At 45.7% G+C, this 26,855-nt stretch overlaps 2 protein-coding genes across 4 annotated transcripts; one reads left to right on the forward strand and one right to left on the reverse strand.

Moving 5' to 3' along the window:
* Positions 1-1,628: 1,628 nt before the first annotated feature.
* On the reverse strand, positions 1,629-8,432 carry SAMD15 (sterile alpha motif domain containing 15). The gene is made up of 4 exons (XM_039537517.1): positions 8,303-8,432; positions 7,712-7,835; positions 7,253-7,321; positions 1,629-1,920 (listed from the first exon to the last, which is right to left on the reverse strand). The coding sequence occupies exons 2-4, from the start codon at positions 7,739-7,741 to the stop codon at positions 1,720-1,722; spliced, it is 300 nt and encodes a 99-aa protein (XP_039393451.1). The 5' UTR covers positions 7,742-7,835; positions 8,303-8,432; the 3' UTR covers positions 1,629-1,719.
* Positions 8,037-26,794, forward strand: TMED8 (transmembrane p24 trafficking protein family member 8). Of its 3 annotated transcripts, none has more exons than XM_039537514.1 (7): positions 8,037-8,932; positions 12,098-12,176; positions 14,797-14,926; positions 17,016-17,157; positions 19,924-20,223; positions 21,170-21,417; positions 22,924-26,794. In XM_039537514.1, exons 1-6 carry the CDS (start codon positions 8,086-8,088, stop codon positions 21,385-21,387), a joined length of 1,716 nt encoding a protein of 571 aa, XP_039393448.1. In that variant the 5' UTR covers positions 8,037-8,085; the 3' UTR covers positions 21,388-21,417; positions 22,924-26,794. The 3 variants fall into 3 exon arrangements, with proteins under 3 accessions (XP_039393448.1, XP_039393449.1, XP_039393450.1); XM_039537515.1 differs by having other exon boundaries at positions 21,170-21,413; XM_039537516.1 differs by lacking the exon at positions 8,037-8,932 and having other exon boundaries at positions 14,697-14,926; positions 21,170-26,794.
* The last annotated feature ends 61 nt before the right edge of the window (positions 26,795-26,855 follow it).

Consider the following 26,855-nt stretch of genomic DNA (forward strand, 5'->3'; position numbering starts at 1 on the left):
AGTCTTGCCTACCTTGTGGCCACATAAAGGTCTTGGTAACACCCTCACAGAACATGAGTTGGCTACTGCTAAAATCTTTGGGGTCTCCCACTTTTACATGTGGTAGCTCTGAGTCCTCTCTCTTGGAAAGGGTCACTGTTCAACAAAGTACTGGAGTCAGTGAGCCAACAAGCATGGCTGCTACTGAACAGTCCTGGAACCTAACAGTGATGACTGTCTGTCCCAGAGCGAGATAAGGAAAAAGTGGGAATTTGCGCTGCTTGCTCTTTAAATGTTTAGAGTAACACTGCAGATTCCACCAATCAGTGCATGTTTTTGTTTATTTCTAAGAGTTTGTTTTGGTTTCCTATTAAACCTGCTTGCCTGGGAAGTTAGCACGCTGCCAGATAACTGCTTTATTTCAATCCAAGCTCAATTATTAAAATGGCATTTTGTCCTAAGACCTCAATTCAGAGTGTCGGGCACATTCGTTTTCTGTAGCATGTTTTCAGACAGGTAAGCAGGAGAGCAGCCTTACAGCGGCTGCAGTCCCACCACATTGGGTTTTGAACTAATAAGATCTCACACGCTAAAGAGGATTGTGCCTGTTCGGTATTTGGACTGGGGAATCAAGGAAATCCCTGCTGCTGCTGCAGAAAATGATAGTGATGATTCGGTAGGAAGCATTTTTTCCTTTCAGTCAGGATTGAACCATCACTTAATCATAGTGCCAGGAGGTGCCTTGCTGCTGAAAGTGCTGATGAGACCTAAAAGTGTAGGATGAGATGTAAAACCAAAACCCTAACCATGTAAAAGATTGCATGATACTTCTCTCAATGAGGAAAGGGATTCCTGCATTATATAGTTTGTAAAGCACCTTGAGATCCTTTACAACATAAGGCACTAGATCGTAAGACAATTATTATATACATCACTTAACTCTTTAAACTTATTTCTGTGTGGAGTAGTGAACAAGGTCAGTTGGATCTGTAATGGCAAAGACTAGAGCAGGCATAGGCAACCTATGGCACGGGTGCCGAAGGCGGCACGTGAGCTGATTTTCAGTGGCACTCACACTGCCGGGGTCCTGGCCACCAGTCCGGGAGGCTCTGCATTTTAATTTAATTTAAATGAAGCTTCTTAAACATTTTAAAAACCTTATTTACTTTACATACAACAATAGTTTAGTTACATATTATAGACTTATAGAAAGAGACCTTCTAAAAACGTTAACATGTATTACCGGCACGTGAAACCTTAAATTAGAGTGAATAAATGAAGACTTGGCACAGCACTTCTGAAAGGTTGCCGACCCCTGGACTAGAGTTTGGGGGAAAGCCTTATAATCTATCACCTGAGCTTGAGGAAAGCGGATGTCAATGAAAGGTGATTAAGATTTATCTATGGTCTTGGTGATAACATGTGAAGTAGCAGCAGTTGATAGGTATTCAGACATGACTGAGCCACACAGAGCTCCTGCAATGGGGAAAAAAGGGAACCTTTAGGATAATGTAACCGAACTAAGGAGTTCGGCACCTGGCAATATCCCAGAGGGGTTTCTTTAGGAGTAGAAGTTTAAATGGCAAGTGTGTTCAAGGGAGGGACTGTGCATGGCTGAGCATACTCTCAGCACTAAACAAATCACAGTATGGATGTGCCTTTCTTTAATCCGGAGGATGGAATTGTAGCTTCTTGAACAAAGAAGGTGAGGGCGTCTGCTTCCACAGCAGTCTGGGCTTTTTACAAAGGTGGAATTGTAGCATATGGCTCTAATCCTGCTTCTTGGACAAACTGAGAGAAGGTGAGGGCATCAGCTTTTGCACCAGTTGGGGCTTTGTGCTCTAGAAACAAGCCCAGGTTGTCCCTGTAAGGGAGGGCAATGCTTCTGCTCCAGAGAGGCTCCTCAATCCCCAGCAGCTCTCGCACATGCCATGAAATCTCCTGAAATGCAAGAGGAAACATAAGAAAGCCTATTCTTAGTGTGGTGGCTACGTCGATAGAGCTCTGTAGTGTAGAACTGCACAGAAAAGAACTCCTGCAGTTTCTCCTTTCAGAATGTTTTCCTTTCCATAATGTAGGAGCTGGAGAGTGATCTGGCAAGATGAGTCCAATGTGCAATTATGATTAGAAAAAAGATTATGTAAAAACAGCACATTCTGATTACTCCAGGGATTTACTGTGTGATGGAGTCACACCTGCTGCCTTTATTGCCCCAAACAGGTTTGTTTTGGTTTTTTTTACTACTATTAGCACTTGCAGTGCAAACACAGTTATGGGTGAGTGAGCGGGATTCTTTCTTCTCTGCCTACTACAGCATCATCAACACTGTCTGCTAAATTGTGTCTGTAGAACTTGCAGCCGAAGAAGTGGGTATTCACCCACGAAAGCTCATGCTGCAAAACGTCTGTTAGTCTATAAGGTGCCACAGGATTCTTTGCTGCTTCTACAGAACCAGACTAACACGGCTACCCCTCTGATACTTGATGTAGAACTTTTATTACTGATGAGAATATCAGAGGCAGAAAGGCCCAGTTGGATCAGCAGTGGCACTGCTCACTAGAAAAATTATCTGACTTGTAATCTGAGCTAGCTGGACCTGGAACCATCAGTGGGAGGAGCCTGACTATAATTTTTAATATAGTCACTTTTCAGAATATAAATCTTGTCTTTTAAAACCTTGATCAAGTCACCTTTCGTGTTTCTAATCAGTTTTACTATTTGCTAAACCACATCCCATCGTGCAGTTTCAAGTGGGAGGCTATTAGGGTCTTCTAACTGGTCCTCTGGGTGCCTTTGATAGGATTTAAAATAACAATACAACTAGAACAAAACCAGCAGCAACCTGGAGAAACTCCAGCAACCCTCCCAGCCCTAATACAATCCCTTCGACAGGACTTCTCCACCAACACTCCCCTCCTTGTAAACTGTAAAAGGTTTGAACAGTAAGGTCATACAGCTCAACTAGTGCCCTCATAATCACTTCTAGCAAGTAGCTGGGTTTTGGTTACATACAGGCTTGCTGTGGTGCCTGAGCGTCATATACATAGGATTATAGCCTCACTGCAGCATCAATCAGAAATTGGGTTAGGTTCAGAGAGGACTCTCACTGAAAAACCTACATGGGCCAGATTCTGCTCTTGGCTATACCAGCATCACTCCTTTGTACTCAGTGGAGTAATTTTCCATTTGTAACAGTATAGCTAAAAGCTGAATCTATGTGTCTTCAGTAATAACAAAGGAAACCAGGAAGATAATGGTCAAGGGTGAGGTTCTCAAAAATGCCTAAATTCCACTCTCAGTCTGTGGGACACAAGTTCCTAACTCAAGTTGGTGCTTTTAAAAATATTACCCCAAGTTCATTTTACTCTGACTATACATTAGAACTAAAGGGTTAGAACTGTTCAGCCAGTCAAGAGTTAAGATTGACCCAAATGCTTGGTGCTTTACAGCATAAAGAACACAATGTTCAAATTCCTGCCACGGTGCCATGGTGCATAAAGATTTTATCTCTTGTTACTTGTGAGTTGCAAACTGTTTGAATTTCCAGCTCATGCCGTGTGATGGAGGCAACCGTAGATAATGAAGATATGAAACAAAATTTTTATGGCTCTGCAAAAGCAGCCTATGGCCCATTTGAAGTTCAGTACCCTCTAGCTCACGAGGATGCAGTCAGCCAGCTCTTTTTATGTGATAAAGAAGGCAATGTACGCATGCAGTCAAAGAATAAGAATCATGCCTAGTGGATTTAAAGTCCTTTTCAGACAATCCCCACAGCCTCACTACGAGTTTGGGTAAGGATTTTACCCATTTTATAGGTGGGTAACTGATGTAAAGAGAGGTTGTAGCCCAAATTTTCAAACTCGGGTGTTTAAAGTTAGGCATCTAAATCAGTTATATGATTTTCAGAGGTGCTGAATGATTTAAACAGCCGCAGCTCACAATGAGCACATAAGTGACCTGGGTTCCACATGTGCCTAACAATATGGACTTAAATGTTTAAATACCCACTTTTGAAAAATTTGGGTTAAGAAACTTGTTCAAGGTTACACAGAGTCAGTGGCAGAGCCAGAACGCTCAGGATCCATGCTCGTTGTCCTGTTTTCTATTCACTTGATTATGTAAAAACCTCAGTTAAGACCCCTGAAAAGGAAGACGACTAGGGGCTCAGTTTTACGTAAGTAATGGGAATGGGGTGATTTAGCAATCAAGTTGCAAACCCCGAGAAGATAATAAGGTAACAAATGACAGTCAGCATGGATTTGTTAAGAACAAATCATGTCAAACCAACCTAATAGCCTTCTTTGACAGTTCACAAGCCTTGTGAATACGGGGGAAGCAGTAGATGTGGTATATCTTGACTTTAGCAAGGCTTTTGATAGTGTCTCGCATGACCTTCTCATAAACAAACTAGGGAAATACAACCTAAATGGAGATACAATAAGGTGGGTGCATAACTGGTTGGAAAACCATTCCCAGAGAGTAGTTATCAGTGGCTCACAGTCAAGCTAGAGGGGCATATAAAGTGGGGTCCTGCAAGGATCAGTTCTGGGTCCAGTTCTATTCAATATCTTCATCAATGATTTAGATAATAGCATAGAGGGTACACTTATATAGTTTGTGGATGATACCAAGCTGGGAGGGGTTGCAAGAACTTTAGGGGATAGGATTAAAATTCAAAATAACCTGGACAAACTGGAGAAATGGTCTGAAATAAATAGGATTAAATTCAATAAGGACAAATGCAAAGTACTCCACTGAGGAAGGAACAATCAGTTGCACACGTACAAAATCGGAAATGGCTGCCCAGGAAGGAGTACCGCAGAAAGAGATCTGGGGGTCCTAGTGGATTACAAGCTAAATATGAGTCAACAGTGTAACACTGTTTCAAAATAAGCAAACATAATTCTGGGCTGTATTAGCAGGAGTGTTATAAGAAAGCCACAAGAAGTAATTCTTCTGCTCCACTCCACACTGATTAGGCCTCAACTGGAGTATTGTGTCCGGTTCTGGGTGCCACATTTCAGGAAAGATGTGGATAAACTGGAGAAAGTCCAGAGAAGAGCAAGAAAAATGATTAAAGATCTAGAAAACATGACCTATGAGGGACCTATTGGCTGTGTTTCTTCTGGAGAAGAGAAGACTTAGAAGGGATATGATTACAGTTTTCAAGTACATAAAAGGTTGTTACAAGGAAGAGGGAGACAAATTATTCTCCTTAACCTCTGAGGCTAGGACAAGAAGCAACGGGCTTAAATTGCAGCAAGGGGGGTTTAGGTTGGACATTGGGAAAAACTTCCTACTGTCAGGGTGGTTAAGCACTGAAATAAATTGCCCAGGGAGATCGTAGAATCACCATCACTGGAGATTTTTAAAAGCAGGTTAGACAAACACCTGTAGGGATGGTCTAGATAATACTTAGTCCTGCCATGAGTGCAGAGGACTGGACTAGATGACCACTTGAGGACCCTTCCAGTCCTATGATTCTATGTGTGTCTTAAAAAAACTTATTCTGTTAAAGGCTCTGCTGGTTTAGGTAATGTATTTTGGTTGGGCATATAGAAAACACAGTCACATTCAATTATAGCTAATATTTTACCAGGTTAACTTTTTACTGCGTTTTTCCTGCTGGAGCACTTGAATGTTTTTAAGTCAATACTAGTTTCTCAGCCATGGACTGAAAGTAAGGAAAGAAGAGCCTGGTAGTTAAAGTACAAGATAGAGACAGGATATCTCAGACTTGCTACATGACTCTGGGCAACTTCTTTCCTCTCTCACACCCTATTTCAAAGCTGTGAAATGGAGATAGTATTTGAATGGAGATGTGAAATGGAGTAGAATTTCTGAGTTAACTGCACATCTGGACCCCTTGTGGCCTCCTCAGAGGCGCTCCGCATTGGTCTTAGGAATCACCTTTCTTGGGATGAAATCCCATGATTTGCTTCCTCCAGACGGGGGTCTTAGGCTGCAGACTCCTGCAATTCATTATCATCTCAGTTGGTCTTACTTCAGTTCAGTTCTGCTCTCTCAGGAGCAATGACAGGGTTATTCAGTGACCAGCCAGCTTTCATAAAACAATGTACCATTTATTCAGAAAAAAAGTGTTTCAGAAAAAGTCAACAAAAACAGCTTATATGCATGCCTGGCTTAGCAAGTGGTCACCTACCTTCCACTTCCACTTCCAGTCCACAGCAGAGCCTGTCTCTCTTGGACACAGTCAACATGCCTGTCAATTCTTGGATAGCATGTGAGTGACCCTCTCTTTAGGCAAGAGTTTATATTTTATACAGTTTCAAGTCCTTTGTTGGTTTGACCTGGTTCAAAAGGCCTAAAACAATCTGTGTTATTGGGGGGAGGAGGGCACAGTGAGGAGACTGTGAAACTTCAAAAGACTTGTTCCAGTACTGGGGAGTTGCATTTATTTCATCCCCTCCCTGGCCAGAGATTTTGGTTCCTGCAGGAAGCATTCCTTGTCTGACCCATTTAGCCAGGAATACAATCACTAGCAAGCCCATGAAGCTACATATAACATGAATACAGTAGTGTTTGACTATTCCATGCTTCTGTCAGTTTCTATAGTATTTGTCACAAACAGTATCTCATTAGGGAGGCTGAACATCTTTAAAATCAATTTGCAACATCTTTAAAATCAATCTCTGATGCCTTCCATTCAAAACTCTCAAAGTTCTCTTTTGAGTATTATCAGTACACATTCCTACCGTTGGGCCGTGCCTATGCACTCCATATAAACTCAGAAACCTCTAGAAAGGCTCTGACCATTTGGGAGCTATATGGAGCCTACCTTGAACCATGGAACTCTTCATGTGAGGCTGGATAAGGTGAAGCCTCTGTCCATCCCCAATGCAGCAAGTAAAAATTCCTTCTGGTCCTTCCTTATTAGCTGATTTTGGAATCCTTTAGATGGGGATTTTTGTACAGTTTTAATTAGTGAAGACTAGTTTGTTGATTTTAAAAAGTGGGATTTTGTAGACCATTTCCCCCCCATATACACATCTCTTCACTAAGTGATAGGACTAAAGGTGGGCAAAACACTGGAGGTTTGACTGAGCACCCAGAAATGCAGGTGCATATCCAAACTTCCTGACCCTGCTTCTCCACTCTTACATCACTTTTACACTAGTGAATTTCCATTGATTTCAGAAGAATTACACCACACAAAACTGGTGTAATGCAGTGAAGAATCACTATGTCTCCCAAGCTGGGTTGTAATTGTCAAACAAACAAGTGATTGGGCAAGATTTCCGTTGTTTCCTACTTGTGCACACGCAGGAAGTACTGCCACAGCAGGCTTGCTTTCTCCTTTGTGGCCCTTCTGCCTCAGGTCCTAGATGGAAACCAGATGGGCATAAAGGCATGGAAATAATTTTTCTTTTAAAATACAACTTTTCTGAACTTCATAAAAGGTTTGGGGTCAGGGTTCATCTTGAGTTTTACATAAAGCTTTGGAAAGATTCTTATTGCAGCCAGAACAGTGTGCCCAGTCCTTGTGAGAAAAATATTGTTGCATTCTGTGTACCACATCCATCCAAACATCGGGTCTTGGGCAAGTTCTAGTTGTCCTATTGAGCATGAGTGTATTGAGCTTCCTATTATCATTAACAGCTGGAGCAGTGTTACATCTTGATGTAGACAGAGAACAAACATGAACATGTAGGAGATGGGATGGGAAATTACACTCCTAATGGAGGAAGGCATCTCTGTGTGTGGCACTCACCTTCATGTGGTCAAAGTCTGTTATGCCCATCTGTGGCAGGTTTGAGCAGTTAACGTGGATGAGTTTGCGGCCAGTGATGCAGTTAGTTGTAAAGCACTCCTGGCAGGAAAATCAGATGGAAACACTATACAGCAGTGAGCAGTACTGTCAAGCCCAAGCATTCAAAAACCCAACATTAGTCAGCCTCCCCGATGCCCAATCACGAGACTGGTGTAAAAGCAGTGAGATCTTTAAAAATAATGGTCCCCCCCACCTTCTGGTTTCTGAGCCTGTAGGGGACGCTGGCTTCACTCTTCCCAGCTCTTCTCCGCCACCACCAGGGCTAGAAACTTGCCCTGAGTTTTCCAAGAACTCAGAGATCCTGGGTGCTCTCGATGCCCGCTTCAGGGGCGCTGCCAGGCCGCAAGGCAGAGCAAGGGAAGCGGGAATTTCTCTCCAGCGAGGGCCCGCGGTTGCGCAGCCCGGTAGCACCAAGCGATGGCGCCGCGAGTGGGGTTAGTAACAGTCCGAGCTCGCCGCTCTCCGAGCCCCCATCTGGCCGCGCAGCGCCATCCCCCCCCGCAGCTCGCGGCCTTGCCCCCTACCCCCTACCTCGTACTGAGGGAAGCCCAGCTGCCGAACCCACTCCGCCACCTCCAGGGGGCTCCAGGCGAGGCAGGCCGGGCCAGGCTGGGACTCGGGTTCTTCGGGCCCCTGCTCGGACCCCTCCTCCTCCGGGATCTGCTCCATCTTGGGCGGCTACGCCCCGCCATAGAGCCATAGCAACGCGTCGGAACAGTCTCCATGGAGACCTCCACTTCCGGGCGTCTGGCCGCTATTTCCTTCCCCGCCGGGCCCGGCCTCTCGTGTTACTGAAGCGCCGCCGTGCCGAGCAGCCCCCTCCCGCCGCTGGGCATGCGCCGTGGAACTGTTCTGGGGCAGGCCCGGGCCGGGGGGCGATAGGCACGCGGCGCCCAGGCGGTCTGCCCTCGGCTCTTTCCGCCCAGGCTCGGCTCTTTCCGCCGGCGCCGTTTCCGCCTCTGGCCGCTGCTGACAGCTTCGGATCTTTCCGCCGCCTCGTCCCCCCTCGCTGGCTGCCCATGTCGGAGGTGCTGGTGGCTGCCGCCGGCTCCTGCTTCGAGCCCCCCGCGGCTGGGGAGCCAGGAGGCCGCCGCTGCTCCGTGTCCGAGGGGGACGCGCAGGGCCGCCGCTCACCTCCTGTTCCGCCTTCTGAGACTCCAGGTACTGGCGGGCACCGGGACGCGCCTCCCGCACTTGGACCCCGGGGCGCGGGCTCTTCCTGCTCCCCGCTCCGGTCCCTCGGGTGTATTGGCCGCTGCGCTCGGGGGCTGGGGGCTGGAGGAGTTGCTGCGGGGCTGCAGGCCGCGGCTGAGGGACACCGGCTGAGCTGTGGGTGTGCAGCCGGGACTCGTGTGCACGGGGTGTGGCAGCCCAGTAGCGCCCCCCCGCGAGAGCACCGCGGGTTGACGGTGTTCCTTCCCTCCCTCCATCTCGCCTGCTCTCCCCTCTCCTAGGGTGGTATCTGCGGTGCTTGCCAGGCAGCCAAGGAAGTACAGTGCCTGTTACACCGCAAGGAGCAGCAATAGGGAGGGTGAGCTGGGAGTGGGAGCTTCCGAAGGGGATTTAGGAGCGTTATCGCCAGTAACAAGGTAGTCTGCTTTCTCTCCACTTATGCTATTGCTGCAAAATCGGAGCTTTCTGCAGCTGCTACTTCCTAGCACACTGTTTTCAGTACCCATCTTTAGAACCGGGTTGGCTGAGGGCTTGGGAAGAAGTTAACAAAGCTGCTGCTGACCTCTTTTGAGGTCTAAGGGTATGTCTACACTGCGTAGCCTAGCCTGTGATGGTATAGTTATGTCAGCACAGCCCCCTAGGCTATGTCTACACTACAGATGCTATGCTGACATAGCCCACTAGTATAGACACACCCCATGGAAGGAGCCTTTCTGTCAGTGTAGGAACACACCTTCCAGAATGATGATGTCTATGTCAACAGAAGCCTTTTTCCATCATAGCTGAAACTACACTGTGGACTTTTGTTGGATTCCAAACCCATGTGTGTTGGGTTTTTTCCACACCCCTCACTGACGTACCAATGCCGACATAACTGTTAAGCATAGACCAAGCCTAACTTGCCTCTTGATTGATACAGTTGTTTATCAGTAGTTGGTTTCCAATAGCCTCTATCCCTCAGGGTACTGGGTTGTTTCTCTGTTCCCTAGTGTACCAGCTGCTTTATATTTAGAGAAATGTACTATGGTGTAAGCATTGCCTCATGTAAGGGAGATAATAATAACTTTGATTTGCTTAAGTTCCTAGCTCTTTGGTCTCCAGGCACCAGTAAAGACTCCACTACAATCTTTAGACTAACAAAGCAATACAGCTCATTACAGGGAACCAATTAAGTTTGTTCGTTTTTCGTTTGTTTTTTAAAAAGTAACATTGTTTAGTGTAGGGTTAAGACTTGAGATTCTGGATTCTAATTACATTTTTGCCACTGATTTACTGCATAACCTGAGCAAGACAATTCCCCTCTCTTTGCCCTATTTTTTTCATATGTAAAATGTGGCTAGTAATATTGACCTTTCCCCTGGGCTTATGAGATTTAATAAATGTTTGCTTAGCACAGTGGACTAAAATGCACCGTAGACATGCAAAATGTTTAATACCTGATGTGAAATCGAAGTCTCCTGCCATTGTGGTACTTAACCTGCTATGGAGTTGAGTGTGGTAAGAGCTCCTGATCACATCCCATGTGTCACCTCAAGAGGATAGGATGCTGGGCCTCAGTTTGAAGGGCCTGTGAGTCTAGAATTTATTTCTCCTTTGAACTACACACAGAGAATGTCTGTGGTATCCTTGAGAGCAAACCTTGTGATGTTTGTTTTCTCTCTGACTCTGCTGAGTGGGTGGCTTATTACTATATGTGTGCGAGGAACATTCTCTTTCCAAAGCCTCAGGAGCGTGGGACTTGCCTGATTTAGCTTATCTGTCACTGCCAAATTGAGTCATATGACACGCAGTCTTGCTGGCTGTTGCTTTTTCAGGCCATATTTTCTCCAGCCCTTAGCAGTAAAATGTTCTCACATTGGTTACCAGGTAGAAGAGAAGTTCTAGCTGTGCAGTAACTTCAACAGTTGTTGAATCATGAGAATGATGGATATAAAAGATCTGCTAGGTTCCCTCTAATCTGTTGCAGGGGGAGGGGCATGAAGTATTGTTTCCTGCTGTATTCTGTAGCAATTGAGATCTAGGCTGTTCAGTCTTTGTAGGCAAGGAAGTTCCTTTTTAGGTAATCTCCTTTGTAGAATTTTAGGGGGGGCCAGAATAGGAACGCATGAGCAATAAATTAAAAAAGTCAACCTTGTCTATTGCTCTGCTTATGAAGTTTGAGTGAATAGAATTATTTCTCCATTACACAAGTCATACCACTTCTCAGATTTTGAGAGACTTATTCAGGTCCCAAATATAATATACTTTAATGAGTTTACTTTCCAATAAAAGGTTCTTAACATCTCTGATAATTTAGAAAAAAAGAGCATGAACAGATAATAAGCATAAAGATGAATATTTGTTTGGCTCCTAAATCCAAACAAAACGTTATAAGCTTGGGACAGTGGATTTCAATCCATTTCTTGGTGGAAAAATGCTTTCCTTTAAAAGCAACAAAACAAATACCTCAACCCTGGTACTAATTGGTCCCCTTGTTTGTTCTTGGCAGAAGAGAGGAATGGGCCTTAGACTAGCCTTTGTTCTCCTCTTTAAAAGCAGTTCCTCTAGATCAGATTGCAGAAGATTGGCAATGGGGTATGATGCCTGGACTGTTCCTGTTCTGTGGATCAGAGGCCTTTCATGTATGGAGCTATTAATCTGCTTTCTTTCACCAGCACCAAAGTCCCTCTATGAAAAACAAATAAAAGAGAATTCTTACTGTAATGCTCAACTTTAAAAAACCTCTGTAATTGAGAGCCTGTCAGTGCCCAATTAATGATCTTCTATGGGTAATGGAAGCAGACAGCAAGACTGTAGAGCATGCACTGGAGTCATGTGGGGACAGAGCTTGCCCTGGGTTCTGGAGACTAGCGGGAAACCTGGAGCCTACATCTGAACAGAAATTTGTTTTGATTGATCCCTATGTCCTCTGTCAGAAACTGTGTTATCTTTTCCCAAACCCTCCACTTAAGGCCATTGAAAGGATTAAAAACCCTTTCTGTCTGCTGTGGGGGAGGGATAGCATACAGCACAGAAGGTTGCCAGGCCCAGCTTTAGGCTGCAAGGCTGCATGACCTTGGTGACTCTGGATAGCTAGAGTTTTGCTTTATTGTCTGCACAGTCTCAGAAATTAAAAGCTGTTTCATCTTCTCTCCATCTTCCACCCATTGCTAGAGAATGAAGATTCAACCCCAAAACCAGAATCTGCATCCCAGACAGTTGCCTCATCGGTGTCCGAGGCCTCACAGTGCAGGTAGGAAAAGATTTTTGTGTGATGACCCACATTAAATGTTCCTCAACATCAGGGAAATTGAGGATAATCGGTCTCTTTCCCCCCCCCCCGCCCCTTCTGGATCAGCGGTGTCTGGCAGCTGTTCCTCTCCAGGGCATTGGAGACCTCAACTTTCTGTTTTCAGGTTCTGTACACTGTAGACGATATTGGAAGAGCTATTCATCTTGACTTGGGGTTATTTTAATGCTTATACAATAGTAAAATGTAACCCATGACTCACCTCAGGTTATTTGGATCACAGAGCTAACTAACTTCCAACAGGAAATTGTCTGAGCTCTGACTGAAGGATATTTTTAATTATTAAAAAAAAATTTAATTATTAAATTTTAATAATTAATTTTTTTAATAATTAAAAAAATATTCTCACTGTATCTAATCCCCAAGGAAGTTGGACCGGAAACCTGCTTTTTTGCTGCTGCTTTTTCAGTAACATTTATAGTCTGAATATCAATTGTTTGATTTATTATTGGAGGATTGCCGGTGAGCATTTGGCTGCATGCGTCCCAGCTTTTGTTGAGGTATTTGTGAACATTAGAGTTGCGCACACTCAGCTTTTCTCTAAAACTGTTGAAGGTTTTGTCTTAACCTTCCCTTTCCTACCCCCAAAAAACACTCTCCCTCCTCCTCCCCCAACACACACACACTTTCAGAAACAGATGAGTTAAATAGGTCAAAATTTGGGTCTCACCAGTTATTAGTGCCCTCCTTTTAAAAATCCCTCACAAAAACCACAACTTGAAGTAATCCTGGCTTTGATGCTAATGAAATCTGCAGCACAGGAGAGACTGAGATTCCTGCTGTCTTCATAATTACAATTTCATCCAGGGAGATTGTACAGCAGCCCAGTTGGCTCCAAACAGGCTTTTGCTTCAATCTGATTTTATCATATACTCTAGGTCAGTGTTTCCCAAACTTGGGACGCCACTTATTTAGGGAAAGCCCCTGGCGGGCCGGGCTGGTTTGTTTACCTGCCGCATCGCAGGTCTGGCCGATCGCAGCTCCTACTGGCTGCGGTTCACTGCTCCAGGCCAATGGGAGCTTCAGGAAGCGGCGGCTAGTACGTCCCTCGGCCCACACCACTTCCAGCAGTTCCCATTGGCCTGGAGCAGCGAACCGCGGCCAGTGGGAGCCACGATCGGCTGGACCTGCGGATGCGGCAGGTAAACAAACCAGCCCAGCCCGCCAGGGGCTTTCCCTACGCAAGCGGCAAGTGGCATCCCAAGTTTGGGAAACGCTGCTCTAGGTAATTATGGAATTTAATTTTCTCCAAAGAAACTAGTTGGGCATTAAGTAAAATGCCAACCTAAATTTGAAATCCATGTGAATGTTTCCTGATAAATCTGTTTTAAGGTCTGAGGGTTTTTCTGAAGGGAAGAGGGTGGTGGGCAATATGAAAAAGAGGCTTGAAGGGGGACCCAAGTTTCTTCTCTTAAATCTGCTTACAAATTTTCTGCAACTCTTTTCACCTTCTCCACAAAATCCAAAATCTTCAGTGCTGTTTTTTTCAAAAAATTCAAAGTCAGCCCCAGCAACTTGTGGGGAGCACTGTGAACCTGACATTGTGGACCCACCTACCAAGTTACGTAGCATGCATGTGTGCTAGAATGAGATTGATCCCCAGCTAGATCTGTGCCATCCACCTATTGATTTGAAAAGAAAACATAGTGGAAGATGTTGGTACATAAATTCAGATGTTTGATTTAGGCTTCCAAAATTTTCTGCAACTCTTTGTTACAAAACGTAACAAACCTATTTAAAAGGTCTCTTTCTTTTGCTCAGCGACCTAGTGGGGTTATCTCTGTATTCTGATAATCAGCTCATTTGAACCACTCTTTTAGTGGAAACTGGTGGTGGGACATGCCCTTTCTACTAGCAAAAATGAGTTTAATAGAATTTAATTAGGTTTTGGTTCTTCCTGTTTTAGGGTCCAAGGTCGCATCCTCAAGGGAGTTGAGTTACAGAAACGACAGTCACATCTGTCTTTTTTCCAGCTTCCTCTTTATTTACAGAAGCAGTGCAGAAAGCACTAGGACTATTCTGTTTTTATTAGACGCTTCCAACGTAGCTTGGAACAATCTGTCCCAGCATTACTCAAAGCACCTCATATTCCTAAAACTGAAAACTTCACTTGCTTTCTACCATTGGTGACTAGCAGGGAGAGAGTTAATTCTCTCTGAGATGCTACCACTGATCCCGGCCATTAGTGCAATGTTAGCTGATCCTGGCCATTAGTGCAATGTTAGCAAAGTAGCCCTTCTATGAAGGGAATGTGGCTGGGCTCAACTGGAGTGAATTACTGCTACCTCAGGGACTATAAATGGGGAGTGAGCTCAGCAGAGTTGCTCACTCTGGCTTGGATGCGCTAAAGAGGACAGCTGGCTGGGGCTGAGGGTGGAACTTCGTTGAGAGAGAGCTTCTTGCTTTAATGCAGTGAGTGCTGGCTCTAGGAAGCCCATTTCCCTTAGTTTATTTGCATTCCAGCTCCTGAGTGGGGTGGATCATCACCTGCCCTTGGCCCACCTGGCTCAGTGTCTCATGCTCTTCAAGCATCTTGAATTGATGTGCTATCTTTCTCCGAGAGGCCGCAGATTGGATCACCTGTGAATGTGCATGCTGCAGAGGATTCTAGAAAAGGTGATGGTACGTCAGAAGACCAGGATGTGGCCAGACAAGGAGAGAAGCTGGCTGACCAGATTCAGCCCCCCAGGGAGGTAGGTGGCTTGCCACTTTTATTTCTGAAAGGTGAGACCGAGATGCTGCAGTGCTTCTTCCCATCTGCTGCTGAGCCTGCACGTGGGGAACTGGGGCTCTGAGCATTTAGTTATGGCTGTTTCTGCACAATGGGGGAGTTAGGAGTGACAATCTAACCTTTAAAACTCTGAATTTGTTTCTCTCCCCCAGTGTATTGGACCAGTCTTTGCTCCCTTTTAGTTTCCACCATTCCTAAGGCTTCAAGACTATTCTCAGCTACTGGCTTTTGTCTAGTGCTTCAGGGAGTTCCTGTTAATTTTAAATAAACTAATATACAGTAACTCCTTACTTAATGTTGTCCCAATTAACGTTGTTACGTTGCTGACCAATTAGGGAACATGCTTGTTTAAAGTTGCGCAATGCTTCCTTATAAGTCGTTTGGCAGCTGCCTACTTTGTCCACTGCTTGCCGGATTCTCTGGAAGAGCAGCCCCATCCCATCAGCTCCCCTAAATTCCCTGTAAGGTATGTGGCTCGGCAGCTGCCCAGCAGCAGTTCAGGTGGCCCTCCTCCCACTACAGTGCTGCTCCTGACCTGCCCTCTGCCTAGGAGCTGCTCCCGGGAGTTTCCTGCTTGCTGGGGAAGGGGTGGAGAGGGGTATTGATGTCAGGATGTCCCCCTGTTCCTGCCCTCCCGCTCCGTACCTCCTCTCCACAAAGTGGAGGAGGGGACAGTCACAGGGCTTGGGGACAGAAGCCTGGGGGGAGGGGAGAGGGGCAGGGAGCTTGCAGGAACCTGTTGCTTCATGTCTGAACTGCTGATATGCTTAAAAGGGCAATGTACTTGAAGTGGGGTCAGCGTACTTAAAGGGGCAATGCATGTCTCTCTCTCTCTCTCACTCATGCACGCACCCTCCAGCACTTTGGAAAATCAGCACCTGTGCATGTGCTGTCAGGAGGAGGGAGTGGTGCGCTCCAGCTGGATAGCGTAGGTTCATCATCATGTTCAGTTTTTGCAGGGAAGTGTTTGCAGCTACTGCCCTGCATCTATTGGGTTTCCTCCCTCCTGCCTCAGTCCATGCTCCCTTGTAGAGTGTGAGGCTACATTAACAACAGCGTATTAACCCTTGAGGTCTCAGCCGAGTGCTAGTTCATCATTTAGCAGAAAGGCATTGCCTGGGAAATATTCCACTCACTCCACCAGCTCAACCAAGCTTTACAATCATTCATTGCTGTGTACAATATTAAACTGTTTAACATTGTTTAAAACTTATATATGTATATAATGTCTTTTGTATGGCAAAAAAAATTTCCCTGGAACCTACCCCTCCCCCCCAACATTAATTCTTATGGCGAAATTGGATTCGTTTTACATTGTTTTGCCTAAAGTCGCATTTTTCAGGAACATAACTACAATGTTAAGTGAGGAGTTACTGTAGCAGATTTTTTTTTTTTTTAATTTGGGGTGGTGATGGTGAAGAAGCAATGTTATAGTTCTTTCAGGGAACAAAGAGCGCCTGGTAATTTCAAATACAGCTTCAGAGAGACATTGTGTAATAATACTCTTGCACCATAAACTCTGTATCTGCCTATGTGAGGAGTGGATATTGGCAGCACTGTGTTAATCTGGGCAACAGTTTTAATAAGTTCATAGCAGGCATCTGTTTAATTGTGACTGCAGTCTAAGCACTGGGAAAACTGAAGAGGCTGGTTCCTAGAACTGGAGCAGCTTCAGCACTAGAGAGGGCATCTGAGTAGATCTGGAATCTTTTACCAAATAGAGCAATGATTGCACTGCCTCAGAGTTTGGGGGCTAACATCTCCACAGATGATGCTTCCTTGGGAGACCAGAGGACACTAGCACAATGCAGCATTTGACTCAAGAGTTTCACAGTGTTGGAGGCAGAGAAGGCCATGCACAGAAACTGTTCTTTGAGCCAGCCAGTTATTTACTAAACATTTTATACTTGTAGCAGAAACCTAATTTGATGTAGGAAATTGATGTGAGTTCATGGAAATGGCTCCTTCTCCCTCGATCCCTGACAAACCATTTAAAATCCATCTGGAGGCTCCCAGAGCCACTGAGGAACTTTCTTATGTGCCCTGCACAGGAGGCTGTAGTGCGGATGACCAAGTACCGTGCCCCACAAGGACCAGGGGATATAGTCATGATACAGTCGGAACACACAGGTGCAGTGGATGTCCTCTCTGCAGAGCTGGAGACTATGGACCTCCTTGATGAGCAGAGAAAAGGTGAGGACTGTGATGGTAGTAGTTCCTTTGGGTAGGAATGAGGCCTGTAACACAGATCTCCTGGGCAGCAGGATTGGAACTGTTAATTTTCTCTTTCAATAGGGTGGACAGAGGCAGGCTACTAGACATTACCGGCTCTGTATCACTGGGAGTGGTCTAGTGGCTAGTGTAGGGGACCCCTATTCAGGACTTCTGGGTGATACTCCCAGATTTGCCATTGATTTGCTCTGTGGCCCTGGACAAGTCACATCACTTAGTATTGTATACCTTCTCCAGTGCTTGGCACTCTAATTGTCATTGAGTACCTAACCTGCCATGTGGGTTACATACCCACTCCTCAACTACCCATCTCCTTAGAGTGTGCATCTGCTGAAACATTTCCAAGGGCTGGTCTTCACCATGGGGAGATCCACACTGCTGCAATCGATGCAACAGGGATTGATTTAGCGGGTCTAGTGAAGACCTGCTAAATTGACAGCAGAGCACTCTGGTCGACCCCAGTACTCCAGCTCCCTGAAAAGAGTAAGGTACCATCAACGCAGCACAGTGAAGACACTGCGGTAAGTCGACCTAAACTATGTCGACTCCAGCTATGTTATTCACATAACTAGAGTAGCGTAACTTAGGTCTACTTACCCCGGTTGTGAAGACAAGCCCTAAGTAAAGCAGTTTAAAAACAAACTCTTCTCCCCTTATAAATCTTAGCTCACAGACACAGGGGTGAGAAGATTTGTGAATAGGAAGCTGAGAGCAAGAAATTTAGTGAAGTCCTTTCTCCTGTCAATGCCTATTACTCAGCACAGCATTTAATGGGAAGCACATGTCTGCATCTAGAACTGACTGGATCCTGCTGTTGGGGCAGGTGAATTGGTGGGTGAGCTATCAAATAGGCCATAGAGAAATCTAGGAATAGACAGAGCGGAGGAGAGCCTGTTAGGACCAGATACTGCATTTACTTGCGCTCTCTCTTTCTCTCTCATCACCCCCCCCACACACACACACACACGAAGACTGACCAGGAGAAAGGGCTACAGACAAAGGACCTGTGAGATTGGTAATAGATCTTAGCCTGGAAGAGAATAGATTTTAGATTTAAAATAAATTGGGCAATGGCTGACTACCCAAGGTGTTTGAGGGATATTTGGATGTTTGTGGAAACCTTTGAAATAGAAAGGGGACTGATCATAGAATCTCAGGGTTGGAAGGGACCTCAGGAGGTCATCTAGTCCAACCCCCTGCTCAAAGCAGGACCAAACCCAACTAAATCATCCCAGCCAGGGCTTTGTCAAGCCTGACCTTAAAAACCTCTAAGGAAGGAGATTCCACCACCTCCCTAGGTAACCCATTCCAGTTCTTCACCACCCTACTAGTGAAAAAGTTTTTCCTAATGTCCAACCTAAACCTCCCCCTCTGCAACTCGAGACCATTACTCCTTGTTCTGTCATCTTCTACCACTGAGAACAGTCTAGATCCATCCTCTTTGGAACCCCCTTTCAGGTAGTTGAAAGCAGCTATCAAATCCCCCCTCATTCTTCTCTTCTGCAGGCTAAACAATCTCAGTTCCCTCAGCCTCTCCTCATAAGTCATGTGCTCCAGCCCCCTAATCATTTTTGTTGCCCTCCGCTGGACTCTCTCCAATTTATCCACATCCTTCTTGTAGTGTGGGGCCCAAAACTGGACACACTACTCCAAATGAGGCCTCACCGTGCTGAATAGAGGGGAATGATCACATCCCTCGATCTGCTGGAAATGCCCCTACTTATACAGGGTATACCCTGATGATAGGGTCAGGACTGTTGCTGTTATCTCTTCTCTCTGCTGCCCTTCCAGGACTCAAGATGTCTCTTGCCATCATAAGTCCAAGATAGTATCCACCTGACCTAGCCTCATCTGTTTATCCTCCCTCACTATTCTGCTCTTATTTAATGTGTGCTGTGTTCCATGGTTGGCATTTGGATGCATGTAGAGTTACTCCTTCAGGGTGGTCTACAGAAGTTTGCTTAGAATTTCCCATCAGTGGTAGCAAGGAACCTTTAGTGTCAATGAGGTGTCATAGTTTATAACCCTGTTGAGAGCAAGTCTGTACGTGGTGGGGAAAATGCTAGTATCTTCTCTACACTGGAACTCCCACTGGTGGAGCTAAATCAGTAGGAGATCCTGAGAGCTTGTAGACAAGCCCCATGAGTCATGGGAGAGGTTATGCCTCTGGGTGTGAAGAATAAGCCATGTGAGCTCCTTCCACTCCTCCATTCTTAGGAATTTTGGATTGAATTACATAGGCTTTGGGTCAGCTGAGAAGGCGGTTTCTGCATGCATGCATGATGCTAGTTGGTTTCTATCTGGATTCTTAGGCTATGTCATCATGCTGTGCTGCCCAGTAACTCTAACTGCCACTGTTGGGTGTCTGTGGGGAAGCAGCAGAATTAAGCCATAGGTGGAGCTGAGGTGCTGGAGTATTGTGCAGTGCACTTGTTAGGCCTGTTCCTAACTTTGGCAGTCTGACTCTGTGCCTCTAGATAACAAGCTAATTCAGAAAATGGCTTTGCAAGCTCTGGAGGGAGGGGAGAAGGTTGGAAGGGAAATCCGAGCAAGTAGTATGCCCAGTTCTGAGGGCAGTGCTAATGGAAGGCACCTGTCCTTGCCTTGAGAGGAGATGGAGGTAAAGATTTGAGTTCAAGAGCTTTATCAGGAATAGCCCTCTTGTTAGCAGAACTCTCTCTGGTTGCCTTCTGACCAGTGATGAGTGGCTTGTCTTTTACTTTTCAGCTCAGCCTCCTCCTCTGGCTCCACCCTCCACTTGGACCACTTGCAAGATAAGGGAATTCAAAGCCAAAATGGGAAAGGAGAAGAATGCTCAGATGGTGGTGAAACGGGGTGAAGTAGTGACAGTCCGGGTGCCAACACACCCAAATGGGAAGCGTGTTTGCTGGGAGTTTGCTACGGATGATTATGACATTGGCTTTGGGGTCTATTTTGACTGGACTCCTGTCACCAGTACTGCCATTACTGTGCAAGTCAGTGAATCAAGTGATGAGGAAGATGAAGAGGAAGAAGATGAGATTGAAGGTCAGTGCAAAACTTTACAAGAGAAATTTAATGTTGTGTTCATCACCATGGTACCCAAGTACCTCCAAATCAGGTACTGTAATTCCTCACCACTTTGGGTAGTCAAACTACATGTTGACTGCAACCTTTTTGGAGTCCCAAAGCTATGCTACAATGAGAAGACCCTTCCTAATGGCTGCTCTTCTCCCCCACCCCAGGGGTATGCTCCACCAATAACACAACATATCCTTGCATATTGAACATTGATCACTTGCTTCCACTCTGTTTTCTATCCCTTGATCAGTTTCTAAGCTGTAACAGGATCAGAGTACAGTATGAGACTCTGACTTAACTCTTTGATCATCAGCCTAACAGATTGCAATGCTGATGCAATTCCTGGGTTGGAGAGTAGTGGTTTTTCTCACTGTATCAGTAGTTCTTGTTGACTGCACCCAGAGGGCATGCCGCACATGTTTTTGGAGTATCTGTACCTAGAAGGTGCGGGGAGTCTCAAGACCAATGCAGGTCCCATCTCAGGACCAGTGGTGACTAAATTAAACCCCACTGAGGAATCCTCTTGGAGAAGTAGAAGGGAAGACAGAGAGACCACCAAGGCCAGAGGTGAAACTCTCCATTGCATTCCTCCACCCACAATCAATTTCTCTCTGGCATTGGGCCATCTTGAGGAGACCCTGCTGTTTTAAAGATGTCTGCTGGGTGAAGAGGACAAGAAGGAAAGTGGTGGTGGGGGAATTCAAACTATTTCCCAGTGCATTAGTCCCAAAGGGTGCCCCCTCTCAAAGCAGGTGTCCTATGTAGAGAGATTTTGGGTTGTGCATTGGACAGGGTGGGTATCTCAGCCAGTCTTCATTAGCTAGATCTCATGTCCCTGTTATGTAACCATGCCTTATTGATCATTTCCCTTCTGTTGGTTTGTCTGATTGCTTGTCTCCTCTCTCCCACTCAGGACTCACCCCAGTTGGAGATGTGGAGAGGGGCTCTAAAAGCCGTCTACGAAACCGCTATGGGGAGATCATGCCTGTGTACCGAAGGGATAGTCACCGGGATGTGCAGGCAGGCACCCATGACTATCCGGGCGAGGGCATCTACCTGCTCAAATTTGACAACTCCTACTCCCTCCTGCGCAACAAGACTCTCTTCTTTCATGTCTATTACACCAGCTGAAGGAGTGGAGGGAGCGGAGACAGCAGGCAGGTAACACTGAGTAAAGCAGGCTGCCAGCCGGGACTGGCACCCCCTAACTGGCACTGCCCTATGGCCAAGTGAGACACCTGACTCTCTGTTCTTATCCACAGGAGAGCAGGGTTTCCCCCATTCCCTCCTAGCTTACTCACAGGAAACGGTAGCTGTGACTGCTCAGTCGTCCAAAGGCAACTCCTCTCGCTCTAAATTTCAGGAAGCCTGCTCTGTGCAGGCATCAGGCTGGGACTTTTCATTACAGCCAGTAAATTGTCAGAGGGCAGATTCAGGTGGCAGCATTTCTTTCTGTTTCACTTGTATGAACTGAAGCTGAAATACCTTTTTTTTTTTTTTAAATAAATCCTCAAACTCTTCTGCCACCTCTGGATCACCAGGGGGTAACTGCCAATCACACTTTGCTAGGAGGCAAAGCCACCTGTACCACAGGCACTCTCCAGCTGCATCCTAGCTGCACTGCTGTGCTTCACACACTAGCCATGCCTCCAGTAATCTGAGTGGGGACTCATCCCTCCAGCTACCTGAGTTGCAGCCTGCATCCTCTGACCCCATTTGTGGTGGTGTAGTTATGTCACAAGTGCCAGACCCAATCATGTGAAACCTTTATTTTGGAGCCTTGCAGAGGTAATCATAGGAAGATCTCCATAGGAAAGGGACAGTAGGTGTGGATGGGGAGGTGGATACAGATCATCCTGACAGTGGGGATGTGTGAAACTCCTGTCACCAACAAAAGTTTCTCTTACCTGTGGGGAAAATTGAGCTGCAGCCTCTTGTGTTACTGTAAAACTGTTAATGATCCCAGGTCAACACACTTTGAATCTGAAAAATATGGGATCAGCCTTTCCCTTATATACCTGCCTGGAGTTAGTGAGTCCCTGAAGTCATTGCTAACTCCTAACCCATTGAGGAATGCAGCTCCCTGGCCCACCTCAGGGGTTAGCAATGGCATTAGTGGTCAGCCTCTGCTCAGCTCTTGGCAGGAATAAGCAAGGATCACATTAATCTGTCAACAGTTGGGTTTTAAAGGGTATTTATTTGTAACTCTTTAAGATTTGAAATGAGTATTTATTTGATTTTTATTCAATAACATTCTCATTCAGTGTAGCTGCTGAATTTGCTCTGTGGTGCATCTGTTTGGAGTTAGTGGCTTTGTGCATGATGATTCTGGTGAGGTTCCAGTCTGACACCCTCCAGATATTGCCCTTCTGTGCAGATACAGTCCTCGCTGCAGATGGCGTTAGTGTTGTCATGTATGAAGTCAAAGTCTTCACCCTCCTAAGAAGCCCAGTAATTCCCTGGTGATTCCATACCTCTTGATTCAGGCCCTTCTTTTTATCTGCTCTGCCTACTTAAGCACTCAGGAGGAATGAGTAGGTCAGGGAGGTAAGAGCAGAGGAAGGTGTACAGTTGAGCAGCCCTTGCCAGTCTGCTGCTTCAACAGTAGTGGGTGGGGAGGGCAAGGCAGCATAGGCTCAGGCACCAACATGTGTTCTTGTTTTTCAGGAGAGGAAGGAGGCAGGGAGCACTACTGCTGTGCTAAAAGAGGTGAGGGATGAGGAGCAGGGCTGCTTCTCCTTTAAGAGGCACAGAGGCAAGCAACTGTAGCTCTTTTCTCTTCCCAGGAAGGGAGAGGGGAGTGAAGAGCAGAACGGCTCAGCCCTGGAGGAGCTGGAAGGTAAAGTAGCTTCCTAATTTCAGGTAGCATCAGTGGAGGGGCCCTCCAAGGAGGAAGAGAAGCAGGATTTTTTTTTAAGGGTAAGGCCCTCCCTTCCCTTCTGAGCAGCCTGGGCAGGGGGTCCTCTCTCCCTGACCCCCTAACAGTCTGGGCAGGGATGCCTGCTTCCTCCCCAAGCCCTCTTTGAAGTGCCAGGGCAGGTACCTCCCTCTCAAGTTGCTTCCTTCCACAACCTCTCCCCCAGGGCCTGATCAGCTAATGCAAGGAAACCCCTCTTTTTACTCAGTCTGGCTCTCAACTTCCTAAACACCAGATGTGGAGCAGGGTCCTGCCCCACCCCTTAAATATTCTGCTTCTGACTGTAAATCTCCGTGGTCCCTGTTTCTCTCCCCCCCCCCCCCCCCGTGCAATGCATCAGTGACTGCTATGTATTTGGCCCTTTGCTACATATTTTGGAGGGTCCTGCATGCATCTGAAAGACTAGAGGAATGAGCGATGCACTGTCTAGGCCAGCCGCCGCTGTCTGAAACAGGACTTAGTAAATAAGGAAGACATGTCTGATCTGTGTGTATATATACCAGGTATTCTATAGACCGATGATGTCATTGATTCTCATTTGGAGAGCTCTACTCAGGGCCAGTGTTCTAGAACTGTCTCCAGGATAAATTGTTCCCCTTTAGCCAAGAAGAGACTGTTTCCTTTCTAGGTAATTGGCAGCTGCTCCAAATAGTCCTTAGCTAAGGTGGACTGTACAGTAGATGGGAATCCCAGTGTTCAGTCCTGGCCTTCTGAAATAGAGACAGATCTTTCTTCTGAGGCTCAGTCCACTTCATCAGATTTGCCCCCTTCTTGTCTCCTTGATTAAAGACAAATGCTCTTTATATATGGTGTACAGTCCCAAGCTGGTATATGTGCCAGTCTTATTACCTCGTGTCTATAGCCACGTTTGCTGCTGACTGGAGTAAAGGGGCCTTGACCCATCTTCCTTTATTGTTGATATTTCACCAGAGTAGCTTGTATTTCCCATAACAGCTGAAAGTGGAGAATATTTAATCTACAATAATTAAAGCTTCACAGCTTCCAGGATAAGTCACACTTTTCTTTGGTCTTTTGTTTCCAAGTTATGTGAACATATTGGTGACCTTGTCACCCGGGTACTGATGAAAATATATGGGTGACTGACTGACTGAGAACCACTTGTCTTTGGGATGGTTTACAGTCGTCACTAATTGTTCCTAGTAAAGTCAGTAACTCAGCCCTTTAGTCTTGTTAAGATACTTCAATCAAGTCTCTAGCAGAAAGCATATCCAGTTAGCAAGGAAAGGACGCTGTATAGCCAGTGGCTTACAGCAGTTATTTCCATTCAGTGTATGGCATCTTAAGCCCCAGTTAGATCAAAGGAATAACCTCCTCTCCCTGTCTCACTCCTCGCTAAGCTACAGCTTCCTTGGTATCTCTGCCCACAATACCTACTAGGCTTGTATCCAGCCCTGGTACCTATAGCGGAAGCAGTGTTGGGGAGACCTCCATTCTGACTGCAGACATGGGGAGCTGTGCCTCCTGAGTCTGAGACGAAAAGTGAATTCTGAAATGGATTCTAGTTTTGCAAGGCAGTTAGTAACCTAAAAATATTCACTTTGAGGAAAGTTCCTAACTTGTTTTCATGGAGCGATGCTTTTGTGTGTTTTCCTCTCCTATAGTTTGTGGCTAGAAAAAACTAAAACCTCACCAGAGAAAAGAATTATCTTCTATTTGGCAAAGTGTGTCTTCCTTCTGTGTGTTTTTGTGACTGAATGTGAAATTAATTACTGTTTTTTGTACGTTCACCTGTATTATGAATGTTATACACACCTGGGAGAGTTTGCTTAGTAGTTTCTATGGCACATTCAGCAAGGGAGAGGATGGACAAACATAGCTTTTTTTGCGCAGGTCCTACATAAAAAAACAACTCTTGTACTTAAATTTACAACAGTGGAGACTTAAAATTCCTAGCAGATTGTGACAATGTCAGAGGAAGTCATAAATTACCCACAACTCCCTCTTCCCTTCCCCATTGCAAGAGTATTGAGAGCAGTAGAAATCCAGGTAGTGTGTGTTGCATTTAGATCACAGAATTAAAACTCTTGAGGCCTGTTTAAACTGAAGTCATTGGCAAAATTTCATTGACTTCAATGGCAGTAGGAGTAGGCCCTTGGTTTTCAGACTACTTGGAGGCCTGTGATCTGGACCCTTCCAAAGGGTTATTTGTAGGTTTGTGTGTGCCACTTCTAGGGCAGACACTTTAATATTCGGGGCCTGTTAAATAACTTAGTGGCATAATGTTAAGTCTCTTTTGAAACGTTAGAGCTGGGATGAAAATGCACATTCAGACCTTGAGAGGGGGAATTTAGATGTCTGTTTTTAACTTTTTTTTGTGGGAGTTGAAGAGGAATTTCTTAGGACCTTGTCTATTCTAGAAACTAGAGAACTTCCTGGCCAAAGCACTCTGCTTCCTTTCTCACTGCCTGTGAACTTGCCCCCCTTTTTTGTGCGTGTGTGTACACGCCATCAAGCTGCATCAGTAGCCTCCAGTGGGCAAATGTACAGAAACAGTAAGTGTGGCTGGACTTGTGGAGCTGGGTAGGAGATAAGTGGGGGAGCCATGTTACATGTCCAGTGGCTGTGCCTTGGTGGCTCTGGAGCAGGAAGGAGCTCATTAGATATCTTTGCAGGGTGGGGTTTTGGGAGGGATCTCTATTCTAGTACACTTGCATCCCAGTTGGATTTTTTTCTTCTTTTTCTCCTCTCGTCCCCCCAAAAGCCACTCCCTAAGAATTTATCACATGGTGCCTTGAAACAAGGAGTGAAACCAGAGCCATAGACTTTATTATTCACTTTCTCAGACCCTTAATTGCAAGGGTTTCCTCCCCCTCACTTTTCCATCTACCTTCCAAATAGCACACTTAGAAGTCAGGCTGGTGATTCCTTATAGTCTGTCACAGTTTCAGGGTAACTGTACCTGTATCCATACACCCTGCTGTGGTCCACCCCAGGAGTGCCCAATCACGTCTCCAGCTGTCACCTGTCTCTGGGCAAGGACTCTTTTCCCACTCCCTTTTCACTGGACGTTTTAAGGCTGCACACGTCCTTGTCTTACACTGTGATATCCCCAGCAAGTCAGTCTGCCGAACAGCTAGTGCCTGTGTGTTGCTTTCTCTCTGAGGGCTATGAACAGTGTATTGCAAACAGTCATGAGTTACCACACAGCTCTTTCTAAGCAAGCACCCTTATTAAGATAAAAGCATTAAAGAGAACCTATAAAAACAATAAATTCCTATACACATGCTAAAAGCTTATCAGAGGTTACTCTGATCAGTCATAGGGGGCCCTAATAGGCCAAAGTCTTTCCCACCTTCCACAAGGATTGGGGCTTCCCTCAGATATAAGACCCTGTCTGTTTGCAGGATCAGAAAGGAGGTCTGAGTCAGTTTAAACCCTGCTCTTTGATATCAAAAGCCCTTTGTCCGTTTGTCTCCCAGTTTGAACCAGTAGGTGTGCAAGCCTCGTGGGGGGTGGTATCTCTTTACAGGTGTTTACAACCCAAGTCAGGGGTCGGCATCCTTTCAGAAGTGCTGTGCCGAGTCTTCATTTAGTCACTCTAATTTAAGGTTTCACATGCCAGTAATACATTTTAACATTTTTAGAAGGTCTCTTTCTATAAGGCTATAATATATAATTAAACTATTGTATGTAAAGTAAATAAGGTTTTTAAAAGTTTAAG

The sequence above is a fragment of the Mauremys reevesii genome, linkage group 4, assembly GCF_016161935.1.
Source record: "Mauremys reevesii isolate NIE-2019 linkage group 4, ASM1616193v1, whole genome shotgun sequence".
NCBI lineage: Eukaryota > Metazoa > Chordata > Testudines > Geoemydidae > Mauremys > Mauremys reevesii.